General features: G+C 39.1%; 1 protein-coding gene across 3 annotated transcripts in view; it reads left to right on the forward strand.

Moving 5' to 3' along the window:
* Positions 1 to 18,195, forward strand: part of LOC311290626 (leucine-rich repeat and fibronectin type III domain-containing protein 1-like protein) — a 186,745-nt gene that overhangs the window by 73,588 nt on the left and 94,962 nt on the right. For all 3 annotated transcript variants that reach the window (XM_084409223.1, XM_084409222.1, XM_084409221.1), the window contains exon 2: positions 16,702 to 16,835. In XM_084409223.1, the coding sequence (XP_084265349.1) occupies positions 16,789 to 16,835 (47 nt within the window). In that variant the 5' untranslated portion in view covers positions 16,702 to 16,788. The remainder of the gene's footprint in view (positions 1 to 16,701; positions 16,836 to 18,195) is intronic.

An 18,195-nucleotide genomic window follows, 5' to 3' on the forward strand; every position in this document is an offset into this window, starting at 1 on the left:
CGGGTTGATATCCTTCCGACAGGAAGAGCTGACGAGTTTCCTGCCGTGCGTTTTTAAAACAGCTGGTATGGAATACATCTATAAAATCCTGGAGCGCCATTCGGAGGGAGCCAGAAAGAAACTCGGCAAGAGCGAAATAGCAGGTGACAGAAAAGTGCCAGGCGTGATGTAGCAGGTGGGGGGGAAGCCGAAGCGCTCTTTCTTTTCCTTTTTATTGCATCAGTTCTCATTCTGTTTGACATTTAAAATGCACTGTAAAAGCAATAGTTAGAAGGAACAGCAAAACAGAAATTGTGTGCTTTCAAGGGAAACCGAGACTCTGTCTTTTTCTCTGCTGTCCTCCGACGAATGGGATGTTGACTCTCCCAGCAAGATGGGGAAAAATGATGTTTGCCTGTGTCTGTTCAGCAAATGGCGCCAGCTGAAATCATTACCAGCCAGAAGCCGTGTGCATTCCACGGATCTCTTACACTAAAACACTCAGCCCTGACAGGCCTCGGCAGGTGAAAGTCCTCCTTTCTCTCTCCAACGGAGAAACTGCATTGTGCAATGCTCTTGCTCCATTAAAGGAGAGCAATTACTGTAACTAGGACACATTGATGCTAATTCTATCAGCTGTACCTCTCGTTTCAACTGGAGAAAAACACTCGATGAGCCGATGCTGTACTGGAGCCAGCATGCTGTCACCGGACGGGGGTGTAATGTGATGAGGTACCCGGCGTCCGGCCGCGTGGTAAATGTGACATTGACTGCTGGCATGAGTGAGAAAGAGCAAGATTGAGCGCAGAAGGTTTTACGGTCGGGAGTTTGATGGCGTCACGTCAGCAAGGTTTAGTGTCGTCTGAAATATATATTGCATTAGAGATGGTCTGATCCTAGTTTATAACAGAGCCTGGTCAATGTCACATAGAGTTTATGTCCTAACAGTGTGCTTTAAATGGCTTGTTTAATGGTGCATTTATTTGCAATGATGCATGCAATGCAAATGCAATGACTTTTAATTTTGGTCTCTGCCTGTTTGACGTAAATATGACAGTGCCATTGACTCTTACAATATTGGATATCTTACAATACCTTCTTTTTTTATTATTATTGACCCATATAGGAAAGTTGTATTTCTCAAAGGTTGCTCTTTCAGATCTCCTTAATGGAGATTACAGTTTTGTAAAATGTAAGTATCAACTCGCAAATGTTTCTCCTAAAATAAGAGTCAAATTAATATGGATAGCATGGCTCTGACAATTTGGTCACTCGATAGTTCGTACAACTGAGTGAATTTGTTTACAAAATTTTGATCCATTTGTTTATGTCTCAATGTTTGAAATACTAAATTGTGCCTGTGTGAGTTGGCGTGTATAGTAAGGAAAAGATGGTTATACTTTATTTTGAGTCCACTTTAGACATTCTACTAACTACAAGTAACTTTGCAACTACATGCCAACTAGCAATCATTAGAGTATTAGTAGACTGTTAGGGTTCAGGTTAGTAGAATAGGTTGTCATGTTGTTGCAATGATACTTACAGTCAGTTGAATGTCTATTGAAAATAAAATGCTAGCTGATATTAATCAGACAGTCTACTAATACACTAATGACTGCTATTGACATGTAGTTGCAAAGTTACTTGTAGTTAGTAGAATGGGACCATCGAAATGAAGCCCTGTCAACTGATAGCTGACTTTACTACTGTATATTAACACTATGTGCCAGAGAAACAAACACGCAGCCATCTTTAGAATATTGTCTTTAAACTTCTGCTTTTGCAGTCGCTCTGTATATTTCCATAGCATTGCTGTCGAAGAGTAATTAGCTGGTGAAGTGAATTTACTTATTGTAGAGTTAATGAAAGTTATCATGAGCATTGTAATGTTTTAAGCGGATGTCGTAACAAATGTCAGTAGACCGGGAAAATGTAAACAAGCGGTGCATTCATTCATAAATCCGTAAGATGCTGTGGAGAAACACAAACCGGAAGACTGAAAGAGGGTGGAGCTACAGAAGATCTATGAGATAAATATTTCACAACGGCTTGACAGTTCCTGTGTTGCAGTATTAACACCAAACAGTCGGGCAGCAGAGATAGGGTTAGATCAGAGCCAATATCTCTCTCTCTCTCTCTCGCTCTCTCTAATTGGTCCATAACCCTTCTTTTCTCTCTACCTGCTTTCTCAGAGTAATTGGTCCATAACCCCTCTTTTCACACATATCCCCAGCATAGCAGGATAGCAGACAACAGACAGCGCTCCACTGACACACGCACATCCCCACACTCGTACACACACCCACACTCATACACACGTACATACCCACACTCATACACATGCACACACCCACACTCAAACACACGCACACACCCACACTCAAACACACGCACACACCCACACTCATACACACGCACACACCCACACTCAAACACACGCACACACCCACACGCACACACCCACACTCAAACACACGCACGCACACACCCACACTCAAACACACGCACACACCCACACTCAAACACACGCACACACCCACACTCAAACACACGCACACACCCACACGTACACACCCACACTCAAACACAGGCACACACCCACACTCAAACACACGCACACACCCACACTCATACACACACACACACATACCCACACTCATACACACGCACACACCCACACTCAAAAACAGACACTTCCCTTCGCCAAAAATAGCATTCCAGTGAGGATTTTCTGCGTGATCCTGCAGTGGATGTGATGGAGTGTGAGCCAAAGCGCTCCGTCTCTCATTCTCGCCGTCTTCTATTTACTCTCGCTCGCAGCGTACCGTCATTTCCATCATTCACACTCGCTTTTTCTCTCCTCTGCCACTCTCCTTCCCAATTTAGCCAACATCCCGTCTCCTGTGCATCACCTCTCTCGCACAGTTCACTTTCTCTGTCTTTACCTTTTGACGTGTATTAAAGTCTCCTGCTGAGCAAGGTCAGGCGGGAGAGAGATCCGTGCCCTGGCCTGGACGCCCGGATCGTGTTAGGGCTGTTCGGCTAATTGGATTCAGGCAAAGCAGTTATGAGAATTGATTGAACCCACGACTCCACGCTCACTGAATTTACGCCGCCCACTGGATTCTTTCATGATGCTTTCTCTTCGCCTCTGCAACAAGGACGTTCGTAGTGATAATTGTGTGATTGTGTCATGTCCAATACACATACAATATATATAAATGCTAGAAGGGTCAATGGTGATCCAGCGATAGGAGTTTTATGTGTGACATGAAAGGACAACTTCAAGCCCAGTACAGAATTAACAAGCTCCAATATAAGCAGGTTGGTTTCTTGTGGTCAGCAAGTTCAAGGTGTTTGTGTCAGACCTTTACTAGATTAACCACCTCAGCCTCAGACGTCACGCCCACCGACTGTTGGCTGAACGTCTGATGAACATGGCACACTTAACTGGAAACAATTCAGGATTTGGGAAGTCATCATCTGATTGGCTACAGGATGTCCGGGAGATGTGTAGCCTGGAAATCCAGACCTAAATCTGAAAGATTAATGGTCTGGCGTTGACTAATGAAAATCGGCCAGCTCGAGGGGCGGCACCAAGCATGCATTTGAAAATCTCACTGCACGCAATTAGATAACACTACGACCAATCACAATAAGTTACCGCTTAGCTACCAGCGGAGCTAACTGGTGGATTAGACTCTTGCCGTATCCGGTCGGCAAAACAGTAAAAAAAACGCCCTTCTTTCAAAGGAACGATTCGAGCGGCATCTTCTGTTCCTCTTTTAGAGAAAAAGCCGAGTCTAACTCGTTCATTGTAGCGGCCAAAGCCGTTTCAAACAACTGGTGTTCATCCACAGCCATCTTGCAGTGTTTACTAATGACTTCGACGTCACAGCGCTGTCGTCATCTCGCCTCTGGCCCGCCTATATCAGATAACCCGATGTGATTGGTGCAGCTCAGATAGAGGGGCATATTTAATGAGCATCATTACTCGACCCCAGAGTAACTCGCTGAGCAAATTCAACTTGTGCTCTCGCAAGAACTCTGGATTTCCAGGGTAGGAGACGTGTGTGTCACGTTCTTTAATGGTCCGCCTGGAAACAAAGCCAACTAAACGCTGGATTTTCAAAAGTATGTAAAGTTCGAGGCTCCATTGTTGCAGTGAACTTGCACAATGTTCTTGAATGAATCATTTACTGGATGCACACCGGTCTGTTATCAGAGGGACATCGACTTTACATTCTCACGCCACTAAACATGACGCTGAACAAAACCAACTGTGATTGGTTGCCTTGCATGTCAGTCAGACGGCCTCTGTGCGGTCCTTAGCCAATGAAAGTTGCGATGGTCAGTCTGAAGATCGACCCAGTCTACTCAGGTTAACCAGTATGGTTCGTAATACTGAGCAAATTACAAAAGTAAGTGTCCATTTTTTTAAAACTGTATGTTATAATACCTAAATTTGCTTGTAGCATTTGTAGCATTTATTTTTTTATTTAATTTTTTTGCTTAGAACAAGGAGTGAAGCAATTATCTGCAAACAAGTCTTAATAATTGGGATTGAGGATGTAGATATTTTTGCTCAAAAACAAGACAAAAATATTGATGAAAAATAGAAAAATACTGTGAATACTGACAAAAAGACCTGGGTGTTATACTAGACTGCAACCTGTCTTTTGAAAATCATATTTCATATGTTACAAAAACAGCCTTTTTCCACCTTAGAAACATTGCTAAGCTACGTAATATGCTATCAGTTTCTGATGCAGAAAAGTTAGTTCATGCATTCATGACCTCGAGACTAGATTACTGTAATGCTTTATCAGCTGGTTGTCCTGCATCCTCAATAAACAAGCTACAGTTAGTCCAAAATGCCGCCGCTAGAGTTCTTACTAGGTCAAGAAAATATGATCATATAACACCGATTTTATCATCACTGCATTGGTTACCTATAAAGTTCCGTATTAATTACAAGGTATTGCTACTGACTTATAAAGCCCTAAACGGCTTAGCTCCAGTCTATTTAACGGATCTTCTATCGCACTATAATCCATCGCGCACTTTAAGATCACTAAATTCAAGGCTTTTGGTCATACCTAGGATATCCAGAACCACTAAAGGAGGGAGAGCATTTTCACATTTAGCTCCAAAACTCTGGAATAGCCTTCCTGATAGTGTTCGTTGCTCAGACTCGCTCTCCCAGTTTAAAACTAGATTAAAGTTGCATCTCTTCAGCCAGGCATTCATATAATATTTTCTTAAAATTTATATCTTACAGTTCAAATTACAATCCGGCCTCTAGTTCATAAACGCCAGAGGAGAACTGGCCCCCGACTGAGCCTGGGTTCTCCCAAGGTTTTTTTTTTTTTCTCCATTGGGTCACCTGATGGAGTTTTAGGACACTATTAGGTCACTTGATGGAGTTTTTCGGTTCCTTGCCACTGTTGCCTTTGGCTTGCTCAGTTGGGGATATTCTGGGGATATTTAATTTGATTTTATCAATCAATAAATTCCACTAGAAACAAACCTTGTTGTATTATTTTAATTTAATACTGTGAAGCTGCTTTGATACAATCTGTATTGTGAAAAGCGCTATACAAATATACTTGACTTGACTTGACTTTAGTTTAGCAATAGCTATGGACACCGACTATCTACGTATTTGCGCTAAAACCTCAATCCTACGTGAGCTTCCGGTATAGTATTCTCCCGCAGAAAATAATACCAAGCCTTTTCTGTCATATTTCCAGTAACTGTCAATCACAAATAACTATAGTAATATAGTAAACATAGCATTTTAGAATATTATGGCCTGGTTTCACAGACAGGGCTTAGATTTAGCCATATTAGGCCGTAGTTGAATTAGGACATTTAAGTAGCTTTAATAAAAAAATAACATTACTGGTGTGAATCTTGAGACAAAACAAGTGCACTGTCATATTTTAAGATACACCAGTGTAAGTTGCTTTCAGTCAAAACAGCTCAAACATGTATTTTAGTCTGGGACTAGCTTAAGCCTTGTCTGTGAAACCAGCCATTTTTATAGTTTGGCTGACAGTAAAAGACTGCTCTCACTTTTTTCGGAGGTCGTTCATAACAGCAGAGGCCATGAATGGATTTGGCCACATGATTACAGACATCAAGCCGCTGGCACAGCAGTCAGGAGCAAATCTCAGTGGTAGAGGACTGAAATATGTGGTTGTATCAGTTAAACTACATGTGCAATTAGAAATTGTTAAAAATATGTTGTTTGTCATGATTTCCCATGTGTTTTGTGTCTTCTGTGTTTTTTTGAAGGGTATTTTCTGTTCCGTTTGTTGTATTGTTTCTCCTCTTGTGTTTAGGTCCTGTTTTCATAGCTGCCTTTTTTATTTCCATAGTCCTCTTGTTCGTCTTCATAGTGATTAATTACCCACACCTGTTCCTTGTTAGTCTTGTTATCCTGTGCATATGCCTTTGTGTTTCAGTTGTCTTTGATCTTTCTGTTTCAAACCAGTTATGATGCCGTTTACTGAAATCACATGACTTTGGCAGTTTGATACGTGCTCTGAACCACTGATTCGAAACCAAAGATTTGTAAAGGTTGCAAAGCTTCATGAAGCAGTGTTTTGAAAGCGTCCATCACTAGGTGTCACATGGCCCTCTTTTATTCCTGCAAGCACTTAGCATGCATTGATGACCACAGAAGCAAATGCAGATGAGAGATGATGTGAACTCTTCACTGGATCCAGCCATATTTTGCTCCCTACTACTGTGCAAAAGACCACTTCTTTTGCCCCCTGAAAATGTTTTCCTCTCCCATTTCCCATTTATCTATCCATCATTCTGCTTAACTCTCTCTCCCGGAGTCCCAGACTCAGTGTGTGTTCGGAGAGGGTTGCTTTTATAGAGTGCAGGTCACACTGTGAAATTCTCAGTTCGCCCGTGCCTCGACGTTTGATGCCCGTCCTTTGTCCTCAGGCCTCGACCATCATCTTTATGACACTGATAAAATGTGATGTGAACATAAAGGCTCTAAAGTGGTGGAGGTGAAATAATTTTGAAATAAGAGCTGGTTCGCTCACTTTCTTCAACCTTCTTCTATCAGCGGCACAGTATTTTTCTCTTAAAATGTAAGAAACATCTTTCTATTGAAGAGTCGTTCTCAAAGTATAGACACACACGTGTTTTGACTTTACAGTAATGAAAAAGATTGCAAGAGGCCATTATTAAAGGCATCATTTGGAATGGATGGACTCTTTTCATTTGCCTGTTTTTGTTAATTATTTCCATTTGCAAAGTGCCTGAAAAATACCGTGTGTCCTTCATCCGATATACCTCTTCTATGACATTTGCAGTTATTTATTTTTTTACTCATTATGTTTTCATGGGTTCAGCATTAAGGCAATGCCTAACAAAAAGCTAAACAAAATAATTATTTAATGATATAATTTAAAAGCATGTTTGTCACTGTTTTACGTCATTGAAAAAAGGTACTTTAGGAGGTCAAGTTGTCCTGATTATTAGTTATAATGTCGAGATTTTATCAGCTTTTAAGGAAGAATTTGAACTGAACTGAATTCAATGCTTTACTTTTAGCTATTTCCCCACCATTGAGTTTTTCCGGCAATCCCTGTTTTGACAGTTATTTCAACATTCAAGTGTTGATAAAAACAAGCTTTTTTTTAAAAAAAGCAGAGGCTCTGCTCTTTATTTTGATGCATTGCACAACAAAATATTCAAAATGTATGAAAGTTTTGTGAAAATGATAAAAAATGCTGGTGCTGGATGGCAACCTTTTTAGAAAACACTGATGGGGAAAGAGTTGAGAATCACCTAGAATTCATCCATTCAACCATCATGAATTAATGGTGTCTCATTTGTATGTTTTGTTTGCACTGGTCAGGTTTAAGGGTGGACCTTCATGGTTAGGTTTCACCTTCAAATCGGATGATCGTACTAATCTAAAACTCAACAATGCTTACCAATTCTCACGAGATCGAGTTGCACGACTTAGACTGAGTGATTTTTGACTTAAAAAATGAAAAATTTAAATCATTTTCCAAAAATGTTGTTTCAAACAGTATATGGCTGTCATTCTTATATGCAAAATAATAATAAAACGTTTTTTGTCCATACAATTAAATTCAGTGGGGTCCAAACAACATTGCTCTTCATTGACTTTTGAAAAAAAGAAAACACTCGTTTTGTATTGAATTTTTTATGTTTTGGTAACTTATCGCTCTAACCTCTTTGGTTCTAAAATCAGAACCAGAACCATCTTTTCACTAATGCTTCAATGTCCTTATTCTCTCTCTGTCCATCTATGTGTCCCAGTCCACCACTCCACCTTGTCCCTGTCCTTTCCATTCAACCAGAAGATATTTTCAAATCAATCCTCGCTTGTGCATTTTCACATCGTACATTGCTGGGATCAAGGGACGGGAACAATATCGTGTGGTGGAACTTCACGAGCACTTAAAGTGAGTGTCATGTTGGGGAACGCAGCTCTTCATTTTCACTGGAGTGTCCCACTTGAGATTTACGTCGGCGACTCCAGAAGCCTCGAGTCATCCAGCATTCAAGGGTCTGCCTCTCTCTTTATTTCGAAGGAATCATTATTGCTAAAGCCATGCACGCATGTTCTGCTATTGGATTTGTACTGATGGTCTGCCACAGGAGATTGGTTTTGCATGTGCTGGATCATTACATCTCCGAACATCAGACACGCTTAGAGATGCAAGCTCCGGATGAAGATTTGTAAAATGGGAATTGGCCTAATTTTGCTACGCACGAGTTGGTTTGTGTTTCTCCGAACTTTTACAAGTAGTTTCTGTGGTCCCGTAGGGTGTTATTTTCCTGGCTAATGTAGACAGCTCTACTGACAGATCCTCTTGCTTTTTCATGGAGAGCATGAACAGGAAATGTCAAAAAATAAAATCCATCAAGTTTTACACGAAATGTTCATTTTATGGTATAACTTTGAATGGCACAAATTGCTTTGATGATGTTCCACGTTAGTGCGTTCATACATACATCAAAGTTTCCCAGGATACTGCTTTTTCATTTATGATGCTGATAATATAAAGAAGGCTTCGGGGCATGCTTGTTTTCAAGGCCTCGGCTCGTCTTTTGAAGATTATAAACTTTTGGCAAAAGCGGACTGGATCACTCCAGGAGGTCAATATATACGCTGGTTTATCCGACAGAACATCTCTCATGAACACCCACCGCTACAAACACCTGGTTGGTCGGGTTGCAAACTATAGATTGATTTCATTGAAATGATCACAGAGTCACAGAGTTGTTTTTCTCGATTTTATCTGCTGTTTGGGCGAGGGCTTTATTCATGACCGTTAAGAAACATCTGACCTAAATCTTTTAATGTTTTGCCTAGATTATTGTGCTTTGGACTGTATGCTGCTGTTTGAGTAATGTACAACTCAAATGAGGTCTGGATATCCTTGATAACTTATGAAAAGTTGTAATATTTATTTAATGTTTTAAAGTATATTAAGATTCAGTTTCTACTGTAGCAATTTCTTTCTTATAGCTGCATATATTGAGTGTGTTCTGTGTTTGGGACTGTTCCCTTTTTTTGCAGTTGATATTTTCTCTTTTAGGATTTGATTCTTATTTACACAACAGATTAACAGAATGTTCTCAAAGTTATGAACAAACATTCTTCCAGTAACTTTAACAGAACGCCTGTTCGCAGTTAATGGTCTTTATACATCAGCACAAAAATGTTATGTTGTCCATGAAACTTTTTAAATGAAATATTTTATATGGAGGTTCATCTAACATTTTTGTTTCAGAATGTTCAGAAAGTACCATTCCCATTATGTTTGCAGAATGAATGTTTTCTTAATTCCTTAAAAAATTATGCTTTGAACATTCCGAGAACATTCCGAAATAACGTTCTCATAACTTAATGGGAATGTTGGCAAAACGTTCTTAGAACATATTTTGGTTCGCCGGGTCAAAATAAAGATGTCATTGAAGATATAAATTCACCCAGTGCACTTACCGGTTGTATTTGATTACTGGTCTCTCTCATCTGGGAGTATTCTGAATACATCTGATCTCTCCATGGCAGTAGTTTGATATCAGTCGCTGGAATCGAGCAGTAAACGCAAAGGCGACACTGGATTCCCGACTCAAACGGCACATAATTCACCCGTCAAAATATACTAACCGGATCCAACCTCAACACAGAGGCACTTTCCATTTTGTTCCTCCATTATATTCGCTTACCTCTCTCTTTCTCTTTATTCTGTTGTCTGGGTCTTTCTAGAATTTAATGCAAAATGAAAGGCCTGCTTGAAGGCCTGCTTGTGTGTGAACAGAAAGAGCAAGAGCGATAGAGTGGAAGAGCTCTGACTCTAATGGAAACCCAGTTGGGAGCTCAGTGTTTCATCTTTATACCAACTAAAATCTAAAACACGCCGTATATACAGCACTGTGATCGATACAAGCTTTAGTTAACAAAGAAAACAGGCTGCAGATCTCTATCTCGTTCGAACAAACCGCAGGTGTAACATTAATACTTGAGCTTCTGTTTACCTGGAAGTTCAATGTTCCCGGTGTTTTGCACAATAACTCATCCAGCTGTGCGCAAACATTCGGACGCTTGATATTCGCTTTTGTGCCAAATGGTCATGAAAAACTAAACGCATTAATCTGAGAAGATAGCATTGGTTGTTTTTAAAGGGTTAGTTCACCCAAAAATGAAAATTCTGTCAGTAATTACTCTCCCTCATGTTGTTCCAACCCCGTAAGACCTTCGTTCATCTTCGGAACACAAATTAAGATATTTTTGATTAAATCTGAGAGCTGGATCACTCCTCCATAGACTTCTAGGTGACCGAAACTTGCTGGCCCAGAAAATGTATTAAAGACATGGTTAATATAGTCCAAGTGACTACAGTGGCTCAATCTTAAGTATATCAAGCGACGAGAATACTTTTTGTGCGCAAAAACAAACAAAAATAACGACTTTATTCCACTATTCATTTCCTTCTCTCTGGGCCTCGAGTCTTTTCACGTAGTGTTTTTGTGCAGCGTCACACGCATCACACACATGACCAGCGTCGGCCAATAGTGAGCCTACGTGGTGACGTGTAACACAGACGCACTGCGCAAAAACACTACATAAACTAACTCGAGGCCCAGAGAGAAGGAAATGAATAGTGGAATAAAGTCGTTATTTTTGTTTGTTTTTGCGCACAAAAAGTATTCTCGTCGCTTGATAAACTTCAGATTGAGCCACTGGAGTCACTTGGACTATATTAACGATCTCTTTAATACATTTTCTTACGGGGTCTTACGGGGTTGGAACAACATGAGGGTGAGTAATTACTGACAGAATTTTCATTTTTGAGTGAACTAACTCTTTAATTGTAAGAGAAAATTAAGTATTTTGGGGATTATGCACGAGTCTGCTTTATGGAAAGTTGGAACTGTTGCTTGTTTGAGGTAAATCCTTTAATAACATCTCAAAAGTTATTAAAAAAATAATAATTGCACATTCAAATGGTTTTGTATTTCTTTGTGCATTCAATTACAGATATACAGATCTGTTTATTTGTCTTACATTAACAGTAGAGCGCGACGCCAGGCTGCATGAACTCAAAGCAATGTAAGCTGCTTTGGATAAAAGCATCTGCATAAATGTATTGTAAACTCATAAAACCATGTATGATATATTAGTGCACTTTGTTGCATGCAGTAGTGCATTGCAGAGTGTGTTTGTGAGAACCTTTGATTATTTTAACTCCATTAAAGATAAATAAAACTAACTGTATCAGACAGAAACCCTTCCCCCTCTGTTCCCACATTTTTAAGGAATCTGTGCCGAAATAGTTTATTTATGTGTAATGTTGCTAATATACGGTATAACACTTGTTTTCAGAGAATATATACATATGTTTTGTACGTTTACGATTTTCTTTATGCTTTACAACATGATAGTTACCACAAATTTTTTTTTTTTATGTTTGACAGAAGAAACAAAGTACTTTATGTAAGAAAATAAGGAAGAGAATCTCTTTAAAACAAGCAAATGGGCTAAGAAAAAAAATGGAAACAGAAAAATAAAAGACAAAATAATAATAAAAAATTATATTTAACATGTTGGCATCATCCAAGCTTTTACTGAGTGAAAAGTAATGCTAAAATATGTTAGCGTCTGATTAGCTGCACAGCCTTTGACGTCAGAACATGACATTGGAATCATTTTCACCTCCCTTTTAAAAGCCTATTTATGTTTCTGTCCTACATGATAATGCGGTTAGGTGTGTTTAGTTATTGGTACTTGCGTTGTTGTTTTGAGTTGCACCAGTTGAGAGCCGCGGATCCAGAGAGTCATTATACTTTCAGAGCTTTGCTAAAGAGCAAACCAGTGAGTCTGTTTTGGACCTTTCCTTGTGTTTGATGACTTAATTAGTCATTTAAAAAAGTGATCTCTGCTAGAGGTTGTTGTGTAAAAGGGTTTGGAGTGTTTGCATGTTTATTATAATGCACTGTGATTTAATCAGTGATGTGGGTTTTGTGATTGTGGTCAGATGCAACTTTCAAACTGTAACTTGTTGTTCTGAAACTGTAAATGCTGTTTGATATACAGTAGCAGTCGCTCTCGATTTCTTTCTCTCATCCGTCTCTCGCTATTCTCCTTCTCCTCCTCCATCTGGCTTCATTGGTCTCTCTCAGGGCTTGTAACTGTTGACCGGACAGCTTCAGCGTCTCGGGTCACAGATCCCGCAAACTCCTGCCTGACTTTGGCCTGATATGCATGTGAACCGGATCTCAGCTAAAGAGGCTGTCGTCGTGCCAATCAAACACGCGTTTCCCTTCACGTGTGTTAGAAAAGAATGAGAAAGCTTGGGAAAATGGCTGACATCATCAAAGATAAGGGGTCTTTCCATCACATTTAGCTCATTAGCGGCAAATGAACGTTCAGAGGATCCAGATGACATGACGTGATACAGCTGGACCGCTGAGATATGGGTCATTTCAATTGTGGTTTTTGATCACAAGAACCGCCCACTAAGACAGTCTGAAGAGACCAATCGTTAGTTTCGTCTTTAGGTGAGTTTATCTATAACAGATTATACCATTAAAATGTAAATATGGTGTCGTTACGTGTCCTGTTATATAAATCACAGTAGAATGCTTGAAAAGTTAGATCGTTAACAACATGTTTGGGTCGAGATCTGACACACACTTGCTGTAAAAGCGTAGACAGCAGGCGTTTGGACTGGAGAAGAGCTGACGCCGATCGTACACTCGCATTCCTTCGCTCAGGTTGCCAGATTGGACTAATTTATCGAGCGTTTCGCTTTTATTAGAATGGAAAGATTTTATACGAAGCGAATCCTTGATGTCATGCCTGAGAACATAAGCAATGCCATGAGCAGGTGTGTGTGTGTGTGTGTGTGTGTGTGTAAGGTAACGCTTCTCAGCTCAGTAGCTGCGTCTGATGAAAGTTTGGCATTTTCTTAGATGTGACTCATTTGCAATCTGCAGATCTAATGACGGGGAAGAAAACCAGGGATGTTTGAAGGAAATATGAAAAAGTCTATTTGTTCAAACGACCAGAAAAGAATCCAGTTATATAACCGAAACTTATAGTTACGCGCGTCTTCGTTTTAGATGCTTACATTTGAACATTATAAAATCTTGTATAATTAACCCAACACAATAGTATGTGCTGGTAGTACATCCTTGAAATGAAATCGTATGTCCTGGTCTTTACTTTCATGACTGCAATTCAGTAACTCTACACATTAGACAATTAAATATGCGCGTACAAGAGAGCGTTTCTTCATTTTTATTCAAAGGTCAGGAGGTCAGACGCTGAAAACGAAGTGATTGTTGAAGGTTTCTCGTCTCCTCAGCTCCAGTCCCTGAGGTGCTCAAAGGGGATTTTGCTTCAGCTTTTGAATTGCAAGGCTTACACAACTGCAGTCAAGCAGTGCAGATCTGCCAGTGTGACCCAGCAGCTCCCATTGGCTTTAATCAAAGCATATTTCCTTGGGAAAAAAATTATAATACCCGTCAATAGGGAATATTCAAATGCGCAACATTTCCCTTCACTGCCTGTCACAGATTTCTCTCATATAGCGTCTAAACATTTGCTCTGCTTTTGGGTGGACTGTCTATCTATCCTTGGATTGTTCCTTTGCTAATGTGAACGGTTTTCCTATCTGTGTCATGACTGTCTTTATTCTAAACTTTATTCTGTTATGCACATTGATCAGAACATCATTAACCCTTAAATGTGCACATAAATACCTCAAGAAAACATATTCATTGTTATTTTCCAACATACAGTAGTAGAATTTAAATCATACAATGATTCTTCAAAAAAAAAAAATCCTTCAAAGTGTAGTTTACTACATCATATGGGGCTGATTATGTGATGTAAACGTCAAATTCTATTAGTTTACAAATCATGCACTATGGTAAAAGTGTATTGAACTCATAACATACAACTAGTCAAGGAACCACATGAAAATGTGTCTATTAATCAATAATCTGCACATAATCATAATTTGTGGAGTTTTGCAAATATCTATATTTTTTCCAAGTGTGTTTTGCAGACGTTGAGATTTATAACCAATCACAGACATGTCAGTCATGCACATAAATGTAATATCCAATCAAAGCATAACATCTGGTCCTTAATGAGTGATTTATAAGCAATCTGATCCACACATCTGCGTTTTCACTTCAGTCGGCGATGGCACGTGAAATTGAGATGCTGACGAACATCACCTGACCCTGAGAAAAATGAAGCATTGGTAAATGTGGAATTATTTTGGATTTGTTGCTTGTCGTGCCGCTCGCTTGCAGTGCAATCGGCAATAAAGCGAGGTGTAAATGAGATATTTACTCTGCAGAGACAGCTATGTGGATTTTAAGGGGAGCATTTGCAAGTCCAGAACTCAGTGAACTCGTGCTGAACTGCAGGGCTCAAACTGTGCAAACTTGCAGTGACAGAAACAGTGATTTTAATGGTTGCGAGCGCGCTAGTATATCGTCGCGTTGCTCAGTTTCTGGGCATAATTAGAATTGTGTTTTTCATGCGGCCCAGAGGGCCAATGTGAAGGTCACTGTTTAGATGCTGTCTTGATTTACTCATTGTTTAATTAGAGCTCTCAAACGATTAAAACTTTTAATCGGATTAACTACACGATACCGCAATTCATCAATCAGATTAATCACAAATAATCACATATATCAATATTTGCAGCTGAAACCCCTCTAATTAAAGATAATTCGACTGTATTATTGAGGTAGACGAGTAAGTATTTTAATTTCCATAACATGTCTCTTGCTCTTACCAAGGCTGCATTTATATGATTCAAATTGAGGAAAAAACGGTAATATTGTGAAATATTATTATAATTTAAAATAGCTGTTTTCTATGTGAATATATAGTAAAGTGTAATGTATTCCTGCGATCAAAGCTGAATTTTCAGCATCATTACTCCAGTCTTCAGTGTCACATGATCCTTCAGAAATCACTCTGATATGATGATTTGATGATCAAGAAAATAGTTATGATTATTATCAATGTTGAAAAGAGTTGTGCTGCTTCATATTTCTGTGGAAGCAGTGATACATTTTATTTGTCAGGATTCTTTGATGAATAGAAAATTCAAAAGAACTTTTATTTGAAAAGGAAACTTTTTTAACTTTATAAATGTATTTTCAGTTCAATTTGATTTGTGCTTGATGAATAAAAGTAATAAAAAAATCTAACCTTCCCCAAACTTTTAAAGAGAGTTTATTTTTGTCACATTTTAGTGTCCAGTTCTCACTTTTAACTACGACTTTTGCCTCAATAAACTCCTTATTACTGCTTATTAGTTAGTAAGGTTGTTAAATGTAGGTATTGGCTGGATTAAGGGACGTAGAATATGGTCATGCAGAATAAGACATTAATATGTGCTTTATAAGTACTAATAAACAGCAAATATCCTAGTAATATGCATGATAATACGCAACTATAGTTAATAGTGAGGACTGAACCCTAAACTAAAGTGTTACCCTTTATTTTTTATGCCTGCGTTCAATTCCATTCTACTCCATCTAGAATTGTTTTTAATTCCCTAAAATGTACATTTGAGTCAGGAGAACATGATTAATTGCATTAATTTTTAATAAATAATTAATAACACTAAATTAACATGTTAAATGAACAGCCCTAATTTATATGCAAATGTTGTTATGTGAACACAAGAGTTATTACATTATCAAGGGAAATAATTGACAATTGTGCAGCTTTTTTTTAACATTCTTTGTAATTACACCCAATTTTACAAAATTCCATGGCGCTTTACTCTCTGTTTGTGTTATTCCACTATAATGAATGGTAATTTGGTCTCTCCCGAACATCTCCCGTTACTCCACCATTAGCACCAGAACATGCCAATTACACAGTGGCCAACAGAAAAAATAGCACTCTGTAATTCAGGAGCACTTCGACTCGAGCATCTCGGTGTGAAGCCGAGGGAAGCCTGTCATTTATCGAGCACGTTTGTCTCTCAAGAGCTGATGAATGAAGAACAATCAGCTTTTCTCGACACTGGGCTCCACTCACTCTCTGTTTTTGTCCTGGATGTAATCAATTACCCTTAGCTGTGTAAATATAAGAGAACGTGAAGCACTGCTCAGGTGCCTTGACAGTCATTTTGTCTTCATCTGTATTGTTTCTTTCTCTCTTTCCCACAGATAGATTGGTGTATCTGAGCCAGTGACTCAATGGCTGCTATAACTCAGTAACTTGGTGTCATCTACGCAGCCTGTAGAGAGGAGAACATGGACGGGCAGAAAGACTTCAGAATGCTGGGTCAACTTCTCGGAAGGTCAGTGAAGTCCTGCCATGCCGTTGTGATGCCATGCTGACATTCAGTCTTATTTACAGGTCTGTTCCTGGATGTTTGTGCTTTACCCATGAGGAGAGCAACGGCAGATTTAGCCACAGGCAGCAATTATGCGGATGAACCCCAAACCCAGATTTGCTTGGTCATGCCAATCCCTTTGGTGACAGGATGAAAATGAGTTCAAGGACTATAAGTAGATTTATGTCTGCATAACTTTTGGCATCACGCATGGGATTATCAGAGCATTGTGGCAATGATATGCAAAGATACAGTGTGCACAGATCATTTTATGAGATAATGACTGGCATCCTGAATTACTTTACAATACGGTTCCATTTGTTAACATTAGTTTACATACTTCTAACATTTATCAAATGTAGTAAATGTTTTAACATTTCAGAAACGTTTCATGGCCGCCTGGATATTTTGTTGTATGAATATGTGAACATGCAATTTTTCAAAAGAACAGACCCTCTGCTTTAAAAAAAGCATTCATTCTTTTATAATCAACACCTGAATGTGGGTAAGCCAACATATTTTGCACAAAACTGAGAATATTACGTTTTTGTCCGAGAATACATCTAGATCGGATTCAGAATGATGATCAAAACACAGATGAAGTAGATGGAGTCCATCAACACCCCCAAAGCTTCACAGTCCTGTGTCCTGGGTCAACATTTTATTCAGTAACATTAGGCGGTTTTGATTTATATGCCGTTTAATGTTGACGATCGCATTATTTTACAAATGCACGTCCTAACATATGCTATCGATTGCTTCTTTTTCACCTGTGTTTTGATCAGAAGATGTGTAATAGCGCCCCCTACCATAAAACAGTGGAAACACGAAAAGCCGTAAAATTCTGTCAATGGTGGTGAAAGAGTTAAAAGCATTATCTAACATTAATTAATGGGTTTATAAATTAAAGGGGTGGTATAATGCCCTTTTCACACGATGTAAAATAAGTCTTTGATGTCCCCAGAGTGTGTGTGTGAAGTTTTAGCTCAAAATACCCCACAGATATTTTTATATAGCATATAAGTTGTCACTTTTTGAGGGTGAGCAAAAACGCACCGTTTCCCTTTAAATGCAAATGAGCTGCTGCTCCCGGCACAGGGGGCGGAGCTACAACAGCTTGCGTTCTGAAAATTTCTAAAACTTTTAGCCTTTTATCTTCAAAACAGAGTCAAACAAAGATGGAGAGACTAATTTCTGAATGGTTAGTTGATGAATTTATGTAGCTTATGTGTAGATATCTTCTAGTCATTGATTAGCATATTCTGTCATGACAATCTATAAATCGTGTTCAGGGGGCGGGGTTTATGTAAATTCTAGGGCTGGT

This window comes from Rutilus rutilus (genome assembly GCF_951802725.1).
Source record: "Rutilus rutilus genome assembly, chromosome: 5".
Lineage (NCBI taxonomy): Eukaryota > Metazoa > Chordata > Actinopteri > Cypriniformes > Leuciscidae > Rutilus > Rutilus rutilus.